The sequence below is a fragment of the Musca autumnalis genome, unplaced genomic scaffold (genome assembly GCF_047663935.1).
Source record: "Musca autumnalis isolate F117 unplaced genomic scaffold, ASM4766393v1 scaffold_1, whole genome shotgun sequence".
NCBI classification, from domain to species: domain Eukaryota; kingdom Metazoa; phylum Arthropoda; class Insecta; order Diptera; family Muscidae; genus Musca; species Musca autumnalis.
In genome coordinates, this window is record NW_027411644.1 from 88948313 (window position 1) to 88964196 (window position 15884).

Consider the following 15884-nt stretch of genomic DNA (forward strand, 5'->3'; position numbering starts at 1 on the left):
GTAGAACCGACACACGCAGGCACAAAAAGAAGGATCTTCACATTCTAGAGAGGGAGGTCCAAAGATACAGGATCAACAAGCAGGTTTGAATAACATTCACACGGACGTAGTTTCCCAGACCATAAGCAACTATAGTGTGAATAAAATCCTAGGAGTACATCCCCAACTATCGTAGCTAAGGAGCGTCAACTGTCACGACAAACGAGAGTAGTTTGGGCTCAACTACGTTCGGGATTTTGCAGTCGCCATAATTCTTATAGGGCCAAGATCGATAGCACCGTGCAAAACATCTACCCAGCATGCAGAATGGGCCCGCATAACACACTGCACCTTTTCAACTGCGCTGCCAAACCTACTCATCTAACTCTATTGGATCTCTGGTTACATCTCATCATCCACACTCCTAGAACTGAAGATAGACCCAGAACATACAATAATATACACTGTTACAACAATAACAACAACAACCAGAACGCCGTCGTTATAGGCTGCCTTAGGGGCGTCTTCACAGACGACTACAATAGCGTCTTTGTAGACTCAAAGGACGTATTTATAGACCGCCACAAGGGCGGTTTGGCACATTTTGATGATTTTTCGCCTTTATTTTCCCTTAACAAATTCATTGCAAATATTTAATTTTGTTTAAAGCGTTGGCATCACTGTCCCCCGGAAATAAATTATTTTCTTTACATAAGAGAACGTGCTGTTATGAACTGCCAAGAGTATTTAAAAGAGATCATAGCACAGACACAAACCAACAATTTATTGAATAAAAAAATTCTATAAACAAAATAATAGCAATCTCTTTGATCAAACAACAACAATAGCCCACAAATAGAAAAGAAAGAGAAATCGCCAAAAAAAAAAGTAGTCATCATGGGCCGATAACTCTCTTAGCAGCCAAGAGTTTTTGTTATTGTCGGGTAAATAAACTGAATTGAATGAACAAATAAATAATACAAATAATGAATTATTTATTTATTTACAAATTTTGGAAAAAAGAGACATATGTTTGGGAATTTTTTGTTTGAAAATAAAAATCACACAAATAATATAAAACACGTGTTTTTGGTGAGAATTTATGACATTTTAATTTTTTGATTTGGGAGTTGATGGTGATGATTAAGCATTTATTTTGCTGATTTCAAATTAATGTCTAATAAATTAATTTTTGTTTTGTTTAGATACTTTGATTATTTTTTAAGTCTTATTTATGAGGGAAAAGTTAAAAATAAAATCCCGTACACTTTCGATTAGCAAAAAAAACATATCTAAATCTTTAAACGAATTAACATTATAAATTCATTTAAAATGGATTTAATTTATTTGGAAAATTATTTTGGGTTTTAAGATTACCGTAATGTTGCTACCAACTGAGATTACGGAAATCTAAGATTTGTTTTTTTTTTTTTTTTAAATGGGTGACTTCAGTAGGGAGCACAGTGGAAAGAAATATTTCACCCAAAATTGTTCAACAAATATCCAGGATTTGGAATCACAAACATGTGGGCTGGGTATTTTGAATAGTATTCTCACAGTTCTCCACAGAATTTGGGTTATTCTGTAGGTACGTTGATCATCATTTTGGTATAACCCCTTGCAGAATGAACAAATTGATTAGACGTGTATACCCCCTAACTCTGCTATTTGAGGGGAAAGTATGGAGCACCCCATATGTGCAAAATATTTGTTTCTTATTTCTTTTATTTGCCATCAACAAACATTTCCAATAATAAATGTGTGATCAGAATTAACAACTGCTCTTGTCAAGCACGCGTACGCAGCCACCCGTTATTGGTGCGGCTGGTAATGAGTGCTGCCGCCGTATTAACGGGCCACACAAAAGAATCTCCAACACGCTTCAGTAAAGCAAATAAAAAAAGTAACAACTACAACAAATCTGATTAACTCGCTTACTTTATGGTCGTGTGAAGGGAATAAATTAATCCATCATTTTTTTTATTTTTGGATTTGAGCGATGGGTTTACATTTTTTTCTTTTTATAGTTAGTCACAAAAATTGGCCTCAACAGTGTGTATTGGTGAATTAGGTGTCAATGATTAGAAGTGGATTTTTGTTGGACGTGATCAACTGGCGATTTCAGATAAGAGGAATTTTCATAAGGGAGTATTTACAGAAGTCCGCAAAGGTGGTTTTATCGACGACAACAAGGGCACTTTATAGACGAGCAGATGGGCGTCTTAATAGACGACAACGAAGGCAACTTTATAGACGACCATGAAGACATCTTTATAGACGACCAGAAAGGCGTCTTTATAGACGACCAGAAGGGCGTCTTTATAGACGACCAGAAGGGCGTATTTATGGACTACCAGAAGGGCGTCTTTATAGACGGCACAAAAGGCGTTTTTATGAATCAAACATAGAGTGTTTTTATGAATCAAATGGACGCTTATGGCCGTATATAAATACACTCCAGCTCGTGGATTTTTTAAAAATATTTTTTAGCAACTTCAGACAGCTCGTGGATTTTTTAAAAATATTTTTAGCAACTTCAGAAGGCTCGTGGATTTTTTAAAAATATTTTTTAGCAACTTCAGACAGCTTGTGGATTTTTTAAAAATATTTCTAGCAACTTCAGAAGGCTCGTGGATTTTTTAAAAAATTTTTTAGCAACTTCAGACAGCTCGTGCATTTTTTAAAAATATTTTTAGCAACTTCAGAAGGCTCGTGGATTTTTTAAAAATATTTTTAGCAACTTCAGAAGGCTCGTGGATTTTTTAAAAAATTTTTTAGCAACTTCAGACAGCTCGTGCATTTTTTAAAAATATTTTTAGCAACTTCAGAAGGCTCGTGGATTTTTTAAAAATATTTTTAGCAACTTCAGAAGGCTCGTGGATTTTTTAAAAAATTTTTTAGCAACTTCAGAAGGCTCGTGGATTTTTTAAAAATATTTTTAGCAACTTCAGAAGGCTCGTGGATTTTTTAAAAATATTTTTAACAACTTCAGAAGGCTCGTGGATTTTTTAAAAATATTTTTAGCAACTTCAGAAGGCTCGTGGATTTTTTAAAAATATTTTTAGCAACTTCAGAAGGCTCGTGCATTTTTTAAAAATATTTTTTTACAACGTCAAAAGGCTCGTGGATTTTTTAAAAATATTTTTAGCAACTTCAGAAGGCTCGTGGATTTTTTAAAAATATTTTTAGCAACTTCAGAAGGCTCGTGGATTTTTTAAAAATATTTTTAGCAACTTCAGAAGGCTCGTGGATTTTTTAAAAATATTTTTAACAACTTCAGAAGGCTCGTGGATTTTTTAAAAATATTTTTAGCAACTTCAGAAGGCTCGTGGATTTTTTAAAAATATTTTTAGCAACTTCAGAAGGCTCGTGCATTTTTTAAAAATATTTTTAGCACCTTCAGAAGGTTTGTGGATTTTTTAAAAATATTTTTAGCAACTTCAGAAGGCTCGTGGATTTAAAAAAAAAAATTAGCAAATTCAGAAGGCTCGTGGATTTTTTAAAAATATTTTTTAGCAAATTCAGAAGGCTCGTGGATTTTTTAAAAATATTTTTTAGCAAATTCAGAAGGCTCGTGGATTTTTTAAAAATATTTTTTAGCAAATTCAGAAGGCTCGTGGATTTTTTAAAAATATTTTTTAGCAAATTCAAAAGGATCGTGGATTTTTTAAAAATATTTTTTAGCAACTTCAAAGGGCTCGTGGATTTTTTAAAAATATTTTTTATTTTTAAAAAATCCACAACATTTTTGCTAAAAATATTTAATTATATTTTTAAAAACTCCACGAGCTTCCTGAAGCAGCCATGAATATTCTCAAAAAATCCACGAGCCTACTGAAGCTGCTAAAAATATTTTTAAATGACCCACGAGCCCTCTGAGGATGTTAAAAATATTTTTTTTTAATATCCAGGAGCCTTTCGAAGCTGGTAAAAATATGTTTAAATGATTTACGAGCCTTCTGAAGCTGTTAAAAATATTTTTCAAAACATCCAGGAGCCTTTCGAAGCTGGTAAAAATATTGTTAAATTATCCACCAGCCTTCAGAAGCTGTTAAAATATTTGATAAAAATCCACGAGCATTCTAAAGCTGCCAAAACAATATTTAAAAAATCCACGAGCTTTCTGGTCGCCTATACAGACGCCCTTCTGGTCGTCCACAAAGACTGCTCTGTGATTGTTTGTAAAGTATACCCTCCGTTTGTTAAAAAAAGTCTTCCCTCGCCATTAAAATAGTTTACTGGAAACAGTGAATTTATGCGGTTTCGACTGTATTGTATCTGTTAACTATCGATCTTGGTGGCTCATTGAAATTCCATATACCACAATATAAATCGAAATCCATAAATTAAATTGGGAATCAAAATAAAAGTGTTCCATGGACGCATAAGTAGGTGGCACACGTTCACACTTGGTTGACCAACACTAGCTTGAATTTTTTCCTGAGGGTAAACAGCACTCAACTGCATTTAAAAAAAAAAAAACAAATTAATGGGTCCCATAATGTCCCATTATGATAGTTTTGAATGAAATTAATATACACCACATAATTTATTATAATATGTAGGGGTGTATAGACTGCACCTAGCTTATTGTTGTAAAGTGCCTAGAGGTCAATAATCTCAGGAGAATGTCTCATCATCGTCATTTCTTTGTGTAATTTTCTGACGATGGTGGTAAATCACGACCACTACAAAAAAAACATGTGAATAAATTCTTCTTTGACATCATCATCGTTGTCTGCATCGTCATAATCAATGTCCGTCTGTCCGTTTATAAATTGCATTCATCACTCGCGCTAGTCATTCAGTGTCAGCGTCATTCATTATCTGCATTTACTTTTGCCGGAAAATATTATAGCATTATTGTTTGTTATTCAATTCAATTAGAGGAAGTTCGAACCAATAACCTTCTTGTGTAACTTTATGAGCGATCATAAAAGAGTATATGCTTACTCTACTACAATAAATTTGTTCACAAAATTCTTCTTGATAAATAGAATTGGACCCACTTTTTTAATATTAAAGAAATCTCCTCCTAAGCCCTCATTGATGTTCGTGGGAAATAGTTTTCCTTTTCTTCATTTAATATTCCCAACCTTGTACAAAATTGACTTTAAACATGTGTGTTTGCAATTGACACTTTGATAATTACCATCTACTCAGCACTGCTCACCTTCATGGAGGGTTAAATTATTTAACGTGAATACGCAACAAAAAAGTTACATCCCATATATGGTTAAAACAAAAAAGCTGGCAACAAGTACTACCTTGTATGTCAATATTTCATAATTTGAATAATTAATACTCGAGCAGTAATTTTTTTTTTTGCAATGCCATGAATTGCTAATGTGTCAAAATTGAAGGTATTGGGGTGGGCAATGAAATTGGGGAGGGGAAGTGAACAAATGTTTGCATTTAACACCTGGAGAAATAATAATGAGAATTTATTTGCATATATTGAGGAAAGAAACTGGCAACAAAAACAATTTAGGTTAATGTCAGACGAACACACGGCCTTATGGTGGATGTTCTACGCTCTAGATACCCCGCTTTTTAGACTTTTACTATCGTATGGAATATGTCATGCCTCTATGATAAATACTTCAAGTTTCCTTTCTAATCAATTGAAGGATATTAGGTTTTTTTCTGTGTCTTCAAATGAAAAACGAATGGCCTTTCTCCAAGAAGATCAAGTGATCTATTCATAAAAGATCAAAAGGTCTTCGTATATAACACCGGTGACTTTATTCACACATGCGCCTCTCTACAGACGACCAGAAGGTCACCTTTATAGATAACAAAATGCATCTTTATAGACAACCAGTAGGCATATTTATAGACGACCAGAAGGGCGCCTTTATAGACACGAGTGAATCTTTATAGACGAGCAGAAAGTCGTCTTTATACACTACCGAAAGGGCAAATTTTTCAAAATAATCCCACTTTATAGACAAACACAAGGGATTCTTAAAAGACAACCAACCGGCATGGAGGAGACTCCATCCAGGAACAATATACATAGATGTGCTGGGTTTGTCCCATCTGCATTCACCATACTCAAGCTTTCGTTGCATCATAGGTATTGCTCAGGACTCGTCCATACATTGTTGCGTGATCACAGTCCTAAGTGAGTCCACGACGTCCTCGTAATAAAAATTCGAGACGCCTTCGCAGTTACTGGAGTATGCAGCGCTGTAATGGTTACAATATACTTAGAAAGGATCGCACCAGAAGTGGGTCGTCATAAGCGACTAGTCTTAGGGGACATCGTGTCATCTGCTTCGAAAGGCTCGTGGATTTTTCAAGAATATATTTACAAGCTTTAAAAGGCTCGTGGATTTTTTAAAAATATGTTTGGAGAGCCAGTAGCCTCGGGGATTTTTTAAAAATACTTAGCAGAAGCCTAGTGGATTTTTTAAAAATATTTTTAGAAACTTCAGAAGGCTCGTGGATTTTTTAAAAATATGTTTGGAGAGCCAGTAGCCTCGGGGATTTTTTAAAAATACTTAGCAGAAGCCTAGTGGATTTTTTAAAAATATTTTTAGAAACTTCAGAAGGCTCGTGGATTTTTTAAAAATATTTTTAGAAACTTCAGAAGGCTCGTGGATTTTTTTAAAAATATTTTTAGAAACTTCAGAAGGCTCGTGGATTTTTTTAAAAATATTTTTAGAAACTTCAGGAGGCTCGTGGATTTTTTAAAAATATTTTAAGCAGCTACGGAAGGCTCATGGATTTTTTAAAAATATTTTTTAGCAACTTCAGAAGGCTCGTGGATTTTTTAAAAATATTTTTTAGCAACTTCAGAAGACTCGTGGATTTTTTAAAAATATTTTTTAGCAACTTCAGAAGCCTCGTGGATTTTTAAAAATATTTTTTAGCAACTTCAGAAGGCTCGTGGATTTTTAAAAATATTTTTTAGCAACTTCAGAAGGCTCGTGGATTTTTTTAAAAATATTTTTAGCAGCCTCAAAAAGATCGTGGATTTTTTAAAAATATTTTTAGCAGCTTCAAAAAGCTCGTGGATTTTTTAAAAATATTTTTAGCAGCGTCAAAAAGCTCGTGGATTTTTTAAAAATATTTTTAGCAGCGTCAAAAAGCTCGTGGATTTTTTAAAAATATTTTTAGCAGCTTCAAAAAGCTCGTGGGTTTTTTTAAAATACTTTTTAGCAGCTTCAGAAGGCTCGTCTTTTTTAAAAAATATTTTTTTAGCAGCTTCAGAAGGCTCGTCTTTTTTAAAAAATATTTTTTTAGCACCTTCAGAAGGCTCATCTTTTTTAAAAAATATTTTTAGCAGCTTCCTAAGGTTCGTAGATTTTTTAAAATATATTTTTAGCAGCTTCAGAAGTTTCGTGGATTTAAAAAAAAATTTCAGCAGCTTCAGATGGCTCGTATATTTTTTTAAATATATTTGTAGCAGCCTAAGAAGACTCGTGGATTTTTTAAAAATATTTTTAGCAACTTCAGAAGCCTCGTGGATTTTTAAAAATATTTTTTAGCAACTTCAGAAGGCTCGTGGATTTTTTTAAAAATATTTTTAGCAGCCTAAGATGCCTCGTATATTTTTTCAGAAGGCTCGTGGATTTTTAAAAAATATTTTTAGCAGCTACAGAAGGCTCGTGGATTTTTAAAAAATATTTTTAGCAGCTTCAGAAGGCTCGTGGATTTTTTTTTAAATATTTTTAGCAGCCCTAGAAGGCTCGTGGGTTTTTTAAAAAATATTTTTAGCAGCTTCAGAAAGCTTGTGGATTTTTTAACAAATATTTGTAGCCGCTACAGAAGGCTAGTGGATTTTTTTAAAAAATATTTTTAGCAACTTCGGAAGGCTCGTGGATTTTTTTAAAAAATATTTTTAGCAGCTTCAGAAGGCTCGTGAATTTTTTTAAAAAATATATTTAGCAGCTTCAGAAGGCTCGTGGATTTTTTTAAAAATGTTTTTACCGTTTTCAGAAGGCTCGTGGATTTTTTTAAAAAATATTTTTAGCAGCTTCAGAAGGCTCGTGGATTTTTTTAAAAAATATTTTTAGCAGCTTCAGAAGGCTCGTGGATTTTTTTAAAAAATATTTTTAGCAGCTTCAGAAGGCTCGTGGATTTTTTTAAAAATGTTTTTACCGTTTTCAGAAGGCTCGTGGATTTTTTTAAAAAATATTTTTAGCAGCTTCAGAAGGCTCGTGGATTTATTAAAAAAAAATTTAGAAGCCTAAAAAGGCTAGTGGATTTTTTAAAAAATATTTGTAGCCGCTACAGAAGGCTAGTGGATTTTTTTAAAAAATATTTTTAGCAGCTTCAGAAGGCTCGTGGATTTTTTTAAAAATGTTTTTACCGTTTTCAGAGGGCTCGTGGATTTTTTTAAAAATATTTTTAGCAGCTTCAGAAGGCTCGTGGATTTATTAAAAAAAATTTTAGAAGCCTAAAAAGGCTAGTGGATTTTTTAAAAAATATTTTTAGCAGCTTCAGAAGGCTCGTGAATTTTTTAAAAAATATTTTTAGCAGTTTCAGAAGGATCGTGGATTTTTTAAAAAATATTTTCAGCAGCTTCAGAAGGCCCATGGATTTTTTCAAAATATTTTTACCAGCTTCAGAAGGCCCGGGGAATTTTTCAAAATAATTATAGCAACTTTAGAAGGCTCGTGGAATTTTTTTAATATTTTTAACAGGTTCAGAAGGATCGTGGATTTTTTTCAAAATATTTTTAGCAGCTTCAGAAGGCTTTTGGATTTTTTAAAAATATTTTTAGCAACTTCAGAAGGCTCGTGGATTTTTTTTAATATTTTTAGCACCTTCAGAGGGCTCGCTGATTTTTTTTAAATATTTTTAGCAGCTTCAGAATGCTCGTGGATACAAAAAAATTTAGCAGCTTAAGAAGGCTCGTGGATTTTTTAAAAAAATATTTTTAACAGCTTCGGTAGATTCTTGGATTTTAAAAAAATTAGGATTTTTAAAAATATTTTTACCATATTCAGAAGGCTCGAGGATTTTTTAAAAATCTTTTTACCATTTTTAGAAGGTTCGAGGATTTTTTTTTAATATTTTTAGCACCTTCTAAAGGCTCCTGAATTCTGCTAAAAATATTTAAAAAAATCCACGAGCCTTCCGAAGCTGCTAAAAATATTTAAAAAAAATCAGCGAGCCCTCTGAAGGTGCTAAAAATATTAAAAAAAATCCACGAGCCTTCTGAAGTTGCTAAAAATATTTTTAAAAAATCCAAAAGCCTTCTGAAGCTGTTAAAAATATTTTGAAAAAAATCCACGATCCTTCTGAACCTGTTAAAAATATTAAAAAAAATCCACGAGCCTTCTAAAGTTGCTATAATTATTTTGAAAAATTCCCCGGGCCTTCTGAAGCTGGTAAAAATATTTTTAAAAAATCCACGAGCTTTTTTAGCTGCTAAAATGTTTATAAAAAATCCACGGGCCTTCTGAAGCTGATAAAAATATTTTGAAAAATTCCACTTGCTTTCTGAAGATTTTGAAAATATTTAAACAAATCCACGAGCCTTCTAAGGCTGCTGAAAATAATTTAAAAAATCCTCTTGTTTTTTTTTTAAATATTTTCAGCAGCTTCAGGAAGCTCATGTAATATCAAAGCTAAATTGTCAAAAATTTGACAATTGAGATGTCCCATCAATATACATTTTTTATGTCTTTGAACTACTCCCGAATAGTTAAAAAACTTAAATTTTGTCATTCAAATGTTAATTGGAAATTCTCTCCTGGCCTAATTTGTTACATTTTTTAGCGTCAATTAACGCTTGAATTATTATTTTTTTTTTTTTTTAACAATATTCGTTGTTTTTTCATGTTTGTTATATTTCAATAGCGTTTGTCATTGTTATTATTATTGTTTGATACGGGCCCCTAGTCTATTGTTTAAACCTTAATTAGTTTATTTAGTTTTAATTATTTATTTGTTACTTTGTTGTACTTTGACAAAGGTTGGCTGGTCGGTTGGCACGTGAGTTTATCGCAATGGTGACAAATATTTTTTTTAATTTTTGTTGTTGTAGGATTCTTTTTATATGTATTTCAAATCGTTGTGACAATATTTTAAAGCAATGTGATTTATATTAACACATCGCGAATTATTAATTGTCAAGTAATATGGAATTTTGCTGTTTTAGAAGGAGACAGAATAGAGACTGTGGGTTGGATTACGTTTAAAAATAGAAGCAGAGGAGTTAAGTTCGCATTAGATAGATGTTAAAGAAAATATGTAGCTCTTTCTTATAGCTTTGGTGAAATCTGGTGTTTATAATGAGTATAGGAGATTCAGCGGGCTCGTGGATTTTTTTAAATATTTTTGCCAGCATGAGAAGGCTCGTGGATTTTATTTAAAAATATTTTACCAGACTCGTGGATTTTATTTAAAAATATTTTACCAGACTCGTGGATTTTATTTAAAAATATTTTACCAGACTCGTGGATTTTATTGAAAAATATTTTACCAGACTCGTGGATTTTATTTAAAAATATTTTACCAGACTCGTGGATTTTATTTAAAAATATTTTACCAGACTCGTGGATTTTATTTAAAAATATTTTACCAGACTCGTGGATTTTATTTAAAAATATTTTACCAGACTCGTGGATTTTATTTAAAAATATTTTACCAGACTCGTGGATTTTATTTAAAAATATTTTACCAGACTCGTGGATTTTATTTAAAAATATTTTACCAGACTCGTGGATTTTATTTAAAAATATTTTACCAGACTCGTGGATTTTATTTAAAAATATTTTACCAGACTCGTGGATTTGTTAATAATAACTTTACCAGAGACAGAACTCTCTTGCATTAAAAAAATTATTAGCTTCAGAAGGCTAGTGGATTTTTATTTAAAAATATCTTTAGCAGCTTGGAAAGGCTCGTGGATTTTTAATAATATTTTTAGCAGTTTGGAAAGGCTCGTGGATTTTTTAATAATATTTTTACCAGCTTGGGAAGACTGTGGATTTTTTAATAATATTTTTGCAGCTTGGGAAGGCTTTTGGATTTTTTAATAATATTTAATCCAGCTTGGAAAGTTTCGTGGATTTTTTAGTCATATTTTCACCTGCTTGGGAAGGCTCGTGGATTTTTTAATAATATTTTTACCAGCTTGAGAAGGCTGTGAATTTTTTTAAGTATTTTTACGAGCTTGGGAAGGCTCGTGGATTTTGTAAATATTTTTACCAACTTGGGAAGGCTCGGGGATTTTTAAATAATATTTTTACCAGCTTGGAAAGGTTCGTGGAGTTTTTAATAATATTTTTTAACAGCTTGGGAAGACTCGTGGATTCTTAAAACATTTTTACCCGCTTGGGAAGGCTCGTGGATTTTTTAATAATATTTTTACCAGCTTGAGAAGGCTCGTGGATATTTTAATAACATTTTTACCAGCTTGGTAAGGCTCGTGGATTTTTTAATAACATTTTTACCATCTTGGGAAGGCTCGTGGATTTTTTAATAATATTTTTAACAGCTTGGGAAGACTCGTGGATTTTTTAATAATATATTTACCAGCTTGGAAAGGCTCGTGGAGTTTTTAATAATATTTTTTACCAGCTTGGGAAGGCTCGTGGATTTTTTAATAATATTTTTACCAGCTTTTTGGATTTTTTAATAATATTGTTAGCAGCTTGGGAAGGCTTGTGGATTTTTTAATAATATTTTTACCAGCTTAAGAAGGCTCAAGAATTTTTTAATAATATTTTTACCAGCTTGGGAAGGCTCGTGGATTTTTTAATAATATTTTTACCAGCTTAAGAAGGCTCAAGAATTTTTTAATAATATTTTTACCAGCTTGGGAAGGCTCGTGGATTTTTTAATAATATTTTTACCAGCTTAAGAAGGCTCGTGGATATTTTAATGATATTTTTACCAGCTTAAGAAGGCTCGTGGATATTTTAATGATATTTTTACCAGCTTGGGAAGGCTCGTGGATTTTTATTTAATAATATTTTTAGCAGCTTAGGAAGGCTCCTGGATTATTATTTAATAATATTTTTAGCAGCTTAGGAAGGCTCCTGGATTTTTATTTAATAAAATTTTTAGCAGCTTGGAAAGGCTGTGGATTTCTATCCATTCACGGTTCAATGTATTAAGACTACTTCAGGATTTTCTCTAATTAATTCTCCCTAAGTTCCAATACTTAAATTCATTATATTATTTTTAATTTGTATCATTTCCTTAATTATTTTTCCACATTTCTTACCCCATAAACTAAACTAACAAAAATATATAAAAAATATTTTTTCACTTACCAAAGTATGTGTATAGCCCAAACCCTCTTCTTCGTCAGAATCTGCCATTGAATCTCCGGCTGTCCCAGCTGGTGTGCCGTTTGGATGAACACGCATCGGTTGTATTTGAAATCGATTGGGAACGGTTAACAAGGCTTCCTTAGCACCCGGATCTTTTTCGAAATTATTATTTAGCGGCTTCATTGTGACACTGGTTTTACAATTTGGAATTTTTTATTATAATTTTATAAAATATATTTAATTTTAATTTATATTCGTTAATTTTATAAATCACTTTTTTTATATCACAACCGTTTGTTTTATAATTAAATATTTTAGACAGACATGCGGCGTAGGAACTGGATAACTAGCACCTTTTTGGGAACTTTTTTTGAGATTACACTTTTTGTAATAATTAAATTTTTTTTATTTATTTTTTTTTAATTTGTGGATGCACTTTTCTCCTTCAAATTGAACAATTTTTATCTGTAAAATACAAGAAAAAAACAAAATTAGTTGGATTTATTTTTTTTACTATTAAAAAGTTGAGTATATTTTAAGAAATACAGCGGAAATCGCTTATAATGAAGGTCCGACGGGACCGACGAGTTTCGGTCGCTATAGCCGACCATCTTGACGGTGCGAATTGAAGCTGAGGAAAGTGGGCTTTGATGGATCATGTGTATGTATTAGATAGAGAAATTTATAGGTTTATGATGTTTACTACTTAAGTATAAAATTTATACCCTGTTCTTACTCCTAAAGAAGTGGAGCAGTACAGTCCATCTCCGAATGCGACGGTAAGTGCGGAAGAACATTAAGACTTCTGAAAAATGTTGAAATGTTGAATGGGAAGATTTGTCCGATATAGTCCATATTCGAACTTGATTTAAGTGTGAGAGCAAAATTTACACACGATCTCGAACTGTACTTAAGCGAAATTTTTTTTAATTTTTATGATGTACTTGGCACTCTATGTACGTTTGGAAGAAATTTTACGATATGCAAAGTTTACCAAATCCGATACACAATTTGTATGTTTAAATGCTCATTTGTTATTTGAGTTGTTGTTGCCCTCGAAAAAAATGTTACCGTCGTTTAAGGGGTCGTGAGAACAACATGCTGCAAATAAATTTCCAAACGGTATGAGATATGCCCTTTAATTGCACTTCTGCGAAAGTTGTTGAAATTTCGTGGGGGAGATACCTAACGAAGTCTTTCATAAAAGTCCGATAGGTTCTTTCATAGAAGACAAGATGGGAAGGCAGGTAGGTCTTCTAGCAGAAGACTTCTATAGAAGATAAGTAGAACCCGATTGTCATGAAACTTTACATTTGTTAGGAAAAATTTAGAGGATCAATTGGTCAAAAAAAATTCTAGACATGCCTTTGCTTAATTTTTTCCATAGCTTTCTAATACTGGTCACCAAAATGCAATGTTCGTATTTCTATGTTCCAAAAATCCCACCCAAGTGGTATTCTTTCAATATAAGAAGGATTATTGTTTATGTTCTTAAATAGGTTTCTTTCTAAACCAGACCCCTTAATGAGGTCTTCTATCTATAGAAGACTTTTTAGCATGTATTTTTATATCCTCAGCCTTTAGGCTAGAAATGGTATTGATAACACCAAAAATGTGCCTCATAGAAATAGCGATTTTAGACCCAAAGTATGTTTGGACGAGATTCGTTTTAGACAATTTGGAGTCGATTTAGCCATGTCCGTCCGTCTGTCTGGCTGGTGCGCACGATAACTCTCGAACGGATCCACTGATTAGAACCAAATTTTGGGTATCGTAATATTTTGTCCAAACTTAGTTTAAGTTCGAAGATGAGCCATATAGGTCTATTTCTTCGGGCAGCTCCCCCACAAATGTTCTGTAAAATGGTTTGAACAAAAATTCTCGAAGGACCAGTCGATATGGTCCAAACTTTGCACATCGTATTATTACTTCCAGTTAAAGATTGGGTTCGAATACGGGCTATATTGCACCTCCTACACAAACTTCGGATAAAGTGAAGTTTAAGAGCTGCTCTCGCATCGTTTTGATTCTTTTTTCAGTAGGTTATTCTAGCGACCGAAAAGTTCTACAAAATCATATGGTGACCAACTAAAATGGCTGGCGAACACCATAACCATCGAAAGAAGGATTGACTGACATTGGTACTATCCACGGACATCGTATTATTTATATGAAACTTAAACCAAGTTCTTCGAATATGGACTATATCGGACAACTCCTTCCGGTACATCAATTACAAAATTTAAAAACTCTCCAAGTGCAGTTAACAGTCCGTTCGAGGATCGTTTTGAAAATTTTGCCAATGACACTACTTTTCATCCTGTTTACATCGATCTAATATTTTTCGTGGGCAAATCAATATCGACCCCAAGAGCTCAAAGAAAAAAATCCTGCGCAGACCAAATAAAATGGTAGGCACCACAAATATCGAAAGTAATTATTCCATTCCTTCATGTACCTTCTCCGCAAAAGTTCAACACTTTTGCCCTTTAATCCAGTATAAGGTCACTCCTTGGAACGTGTTAAGTTTTTTATAGTGGGGATGATGGGTGTACAAATTACTTTTGTACATACTTTTTGCTTGTGTCGAGGCGCTGGAAATTCTGATGATAAAGAATAAATTTTCCACTCGAGTTTCCAGCAGCCTAAATCAATAAATATTGTATTACCATTATGAGTTCAGATCATACGTGGTAAATTATGTTGTCATATGCCGGGAACACTTTAAAAGCATTTAAGATCCCACATACAGCGGTAGCTGTTATCACTAGTGTTGTGTGTGCATTACGAGCGACCGCACTTTAGTTTTTATGACTCTTCTTATGACACACACGATGTTGGAAAATTCTTCATTGTTCAACGGATTGTTTGGTTTGGTCAATGAAGGGTTTAGAGACAAGAATTAGTGATAGTCTAGGTTAAGAAATATTTTGTAAAGTAGCATGTAAGTTGCAATTTGAAAATAAAAAAATCAGTGTCTCATCAACACCCAACCGGCCAACATCTTTCTTTACAATGGGTATTGCCATCATGACTACAACATTATAATTGTTTGTTTGTAGGCGAAGCCAATAATTCCTGCGATATGGGCTCCGAAATGACCCGATATTTAGAGCCACTCCTTCATACACCTCCACTCCCTCATCCCCTTCTCCCTTTTCTCCCTTTTCTCGATAATGCACACTGGCCGAAACTATTGATCTTGCGGCGCGAAAGTCAAGAAATCAAACTATAAAAGTGCGAAATATTTTCCATTGTATCGATTACAGACATTTTAAAGACAAAGTTATCGTTTTTTTTCATTTTTGTTGTTGTAAATATTCACTCAGTTATTCACTATCAAATACAAGAGTTTTTGTTGCAACAGATTTTAAAAAATTGTTGCAAAAAATTAACTTCATATTTGTTTAAATATTAAATAAATTCGTAATGAAACTGGACAACATTTATTTTAATTAATATTAGGGGGTATGAGTTAAATTATAAAAATTAGTTTGGGGTCTGGAGTTATATAGCAATAAATTTTCAAAATATTCAATTTTTTGTGTTTTTATGGGTTGTACGCGCTTGTTCTATGGAGTGCATCTTGTAAACTTGGCCGAACTTAGGTTCGATTATTTTTTGGGGAATGAAATTGGACTCTCTGGATACGGAATAACCACATTA

At 32.7% G+C, this 15884-nt stretch overlaps 1 protein-coding gene across 6 annotated transcripts in view; it reads right to left on the reverse strand.

The window, feature by feature from the left end:
* The window catches only part of ClC-a (chloride channel protein 2), a 194018-nt gene that overhangs the window by 137461 nt on the left and 40673 nt on the right, over window positions 1–15884 (reverse strand). For all 6 annotated transcript variants that reach the window (XM_073984558.1, XM_073984464.1, XM_073984547.1 and 3 more), the window contains exon 2: window positions 12219–12683. In XM_073984558.1, the coding sequence (XP_073840659.1) occupies window positions 12219–12401 (183 nt within the window). In that variant the 5' untranslated portion in view covers window positions 12402–12683. The remainder of the gene's footprint in view (window positions 1–12218; window positions 12684–15884) is intronic.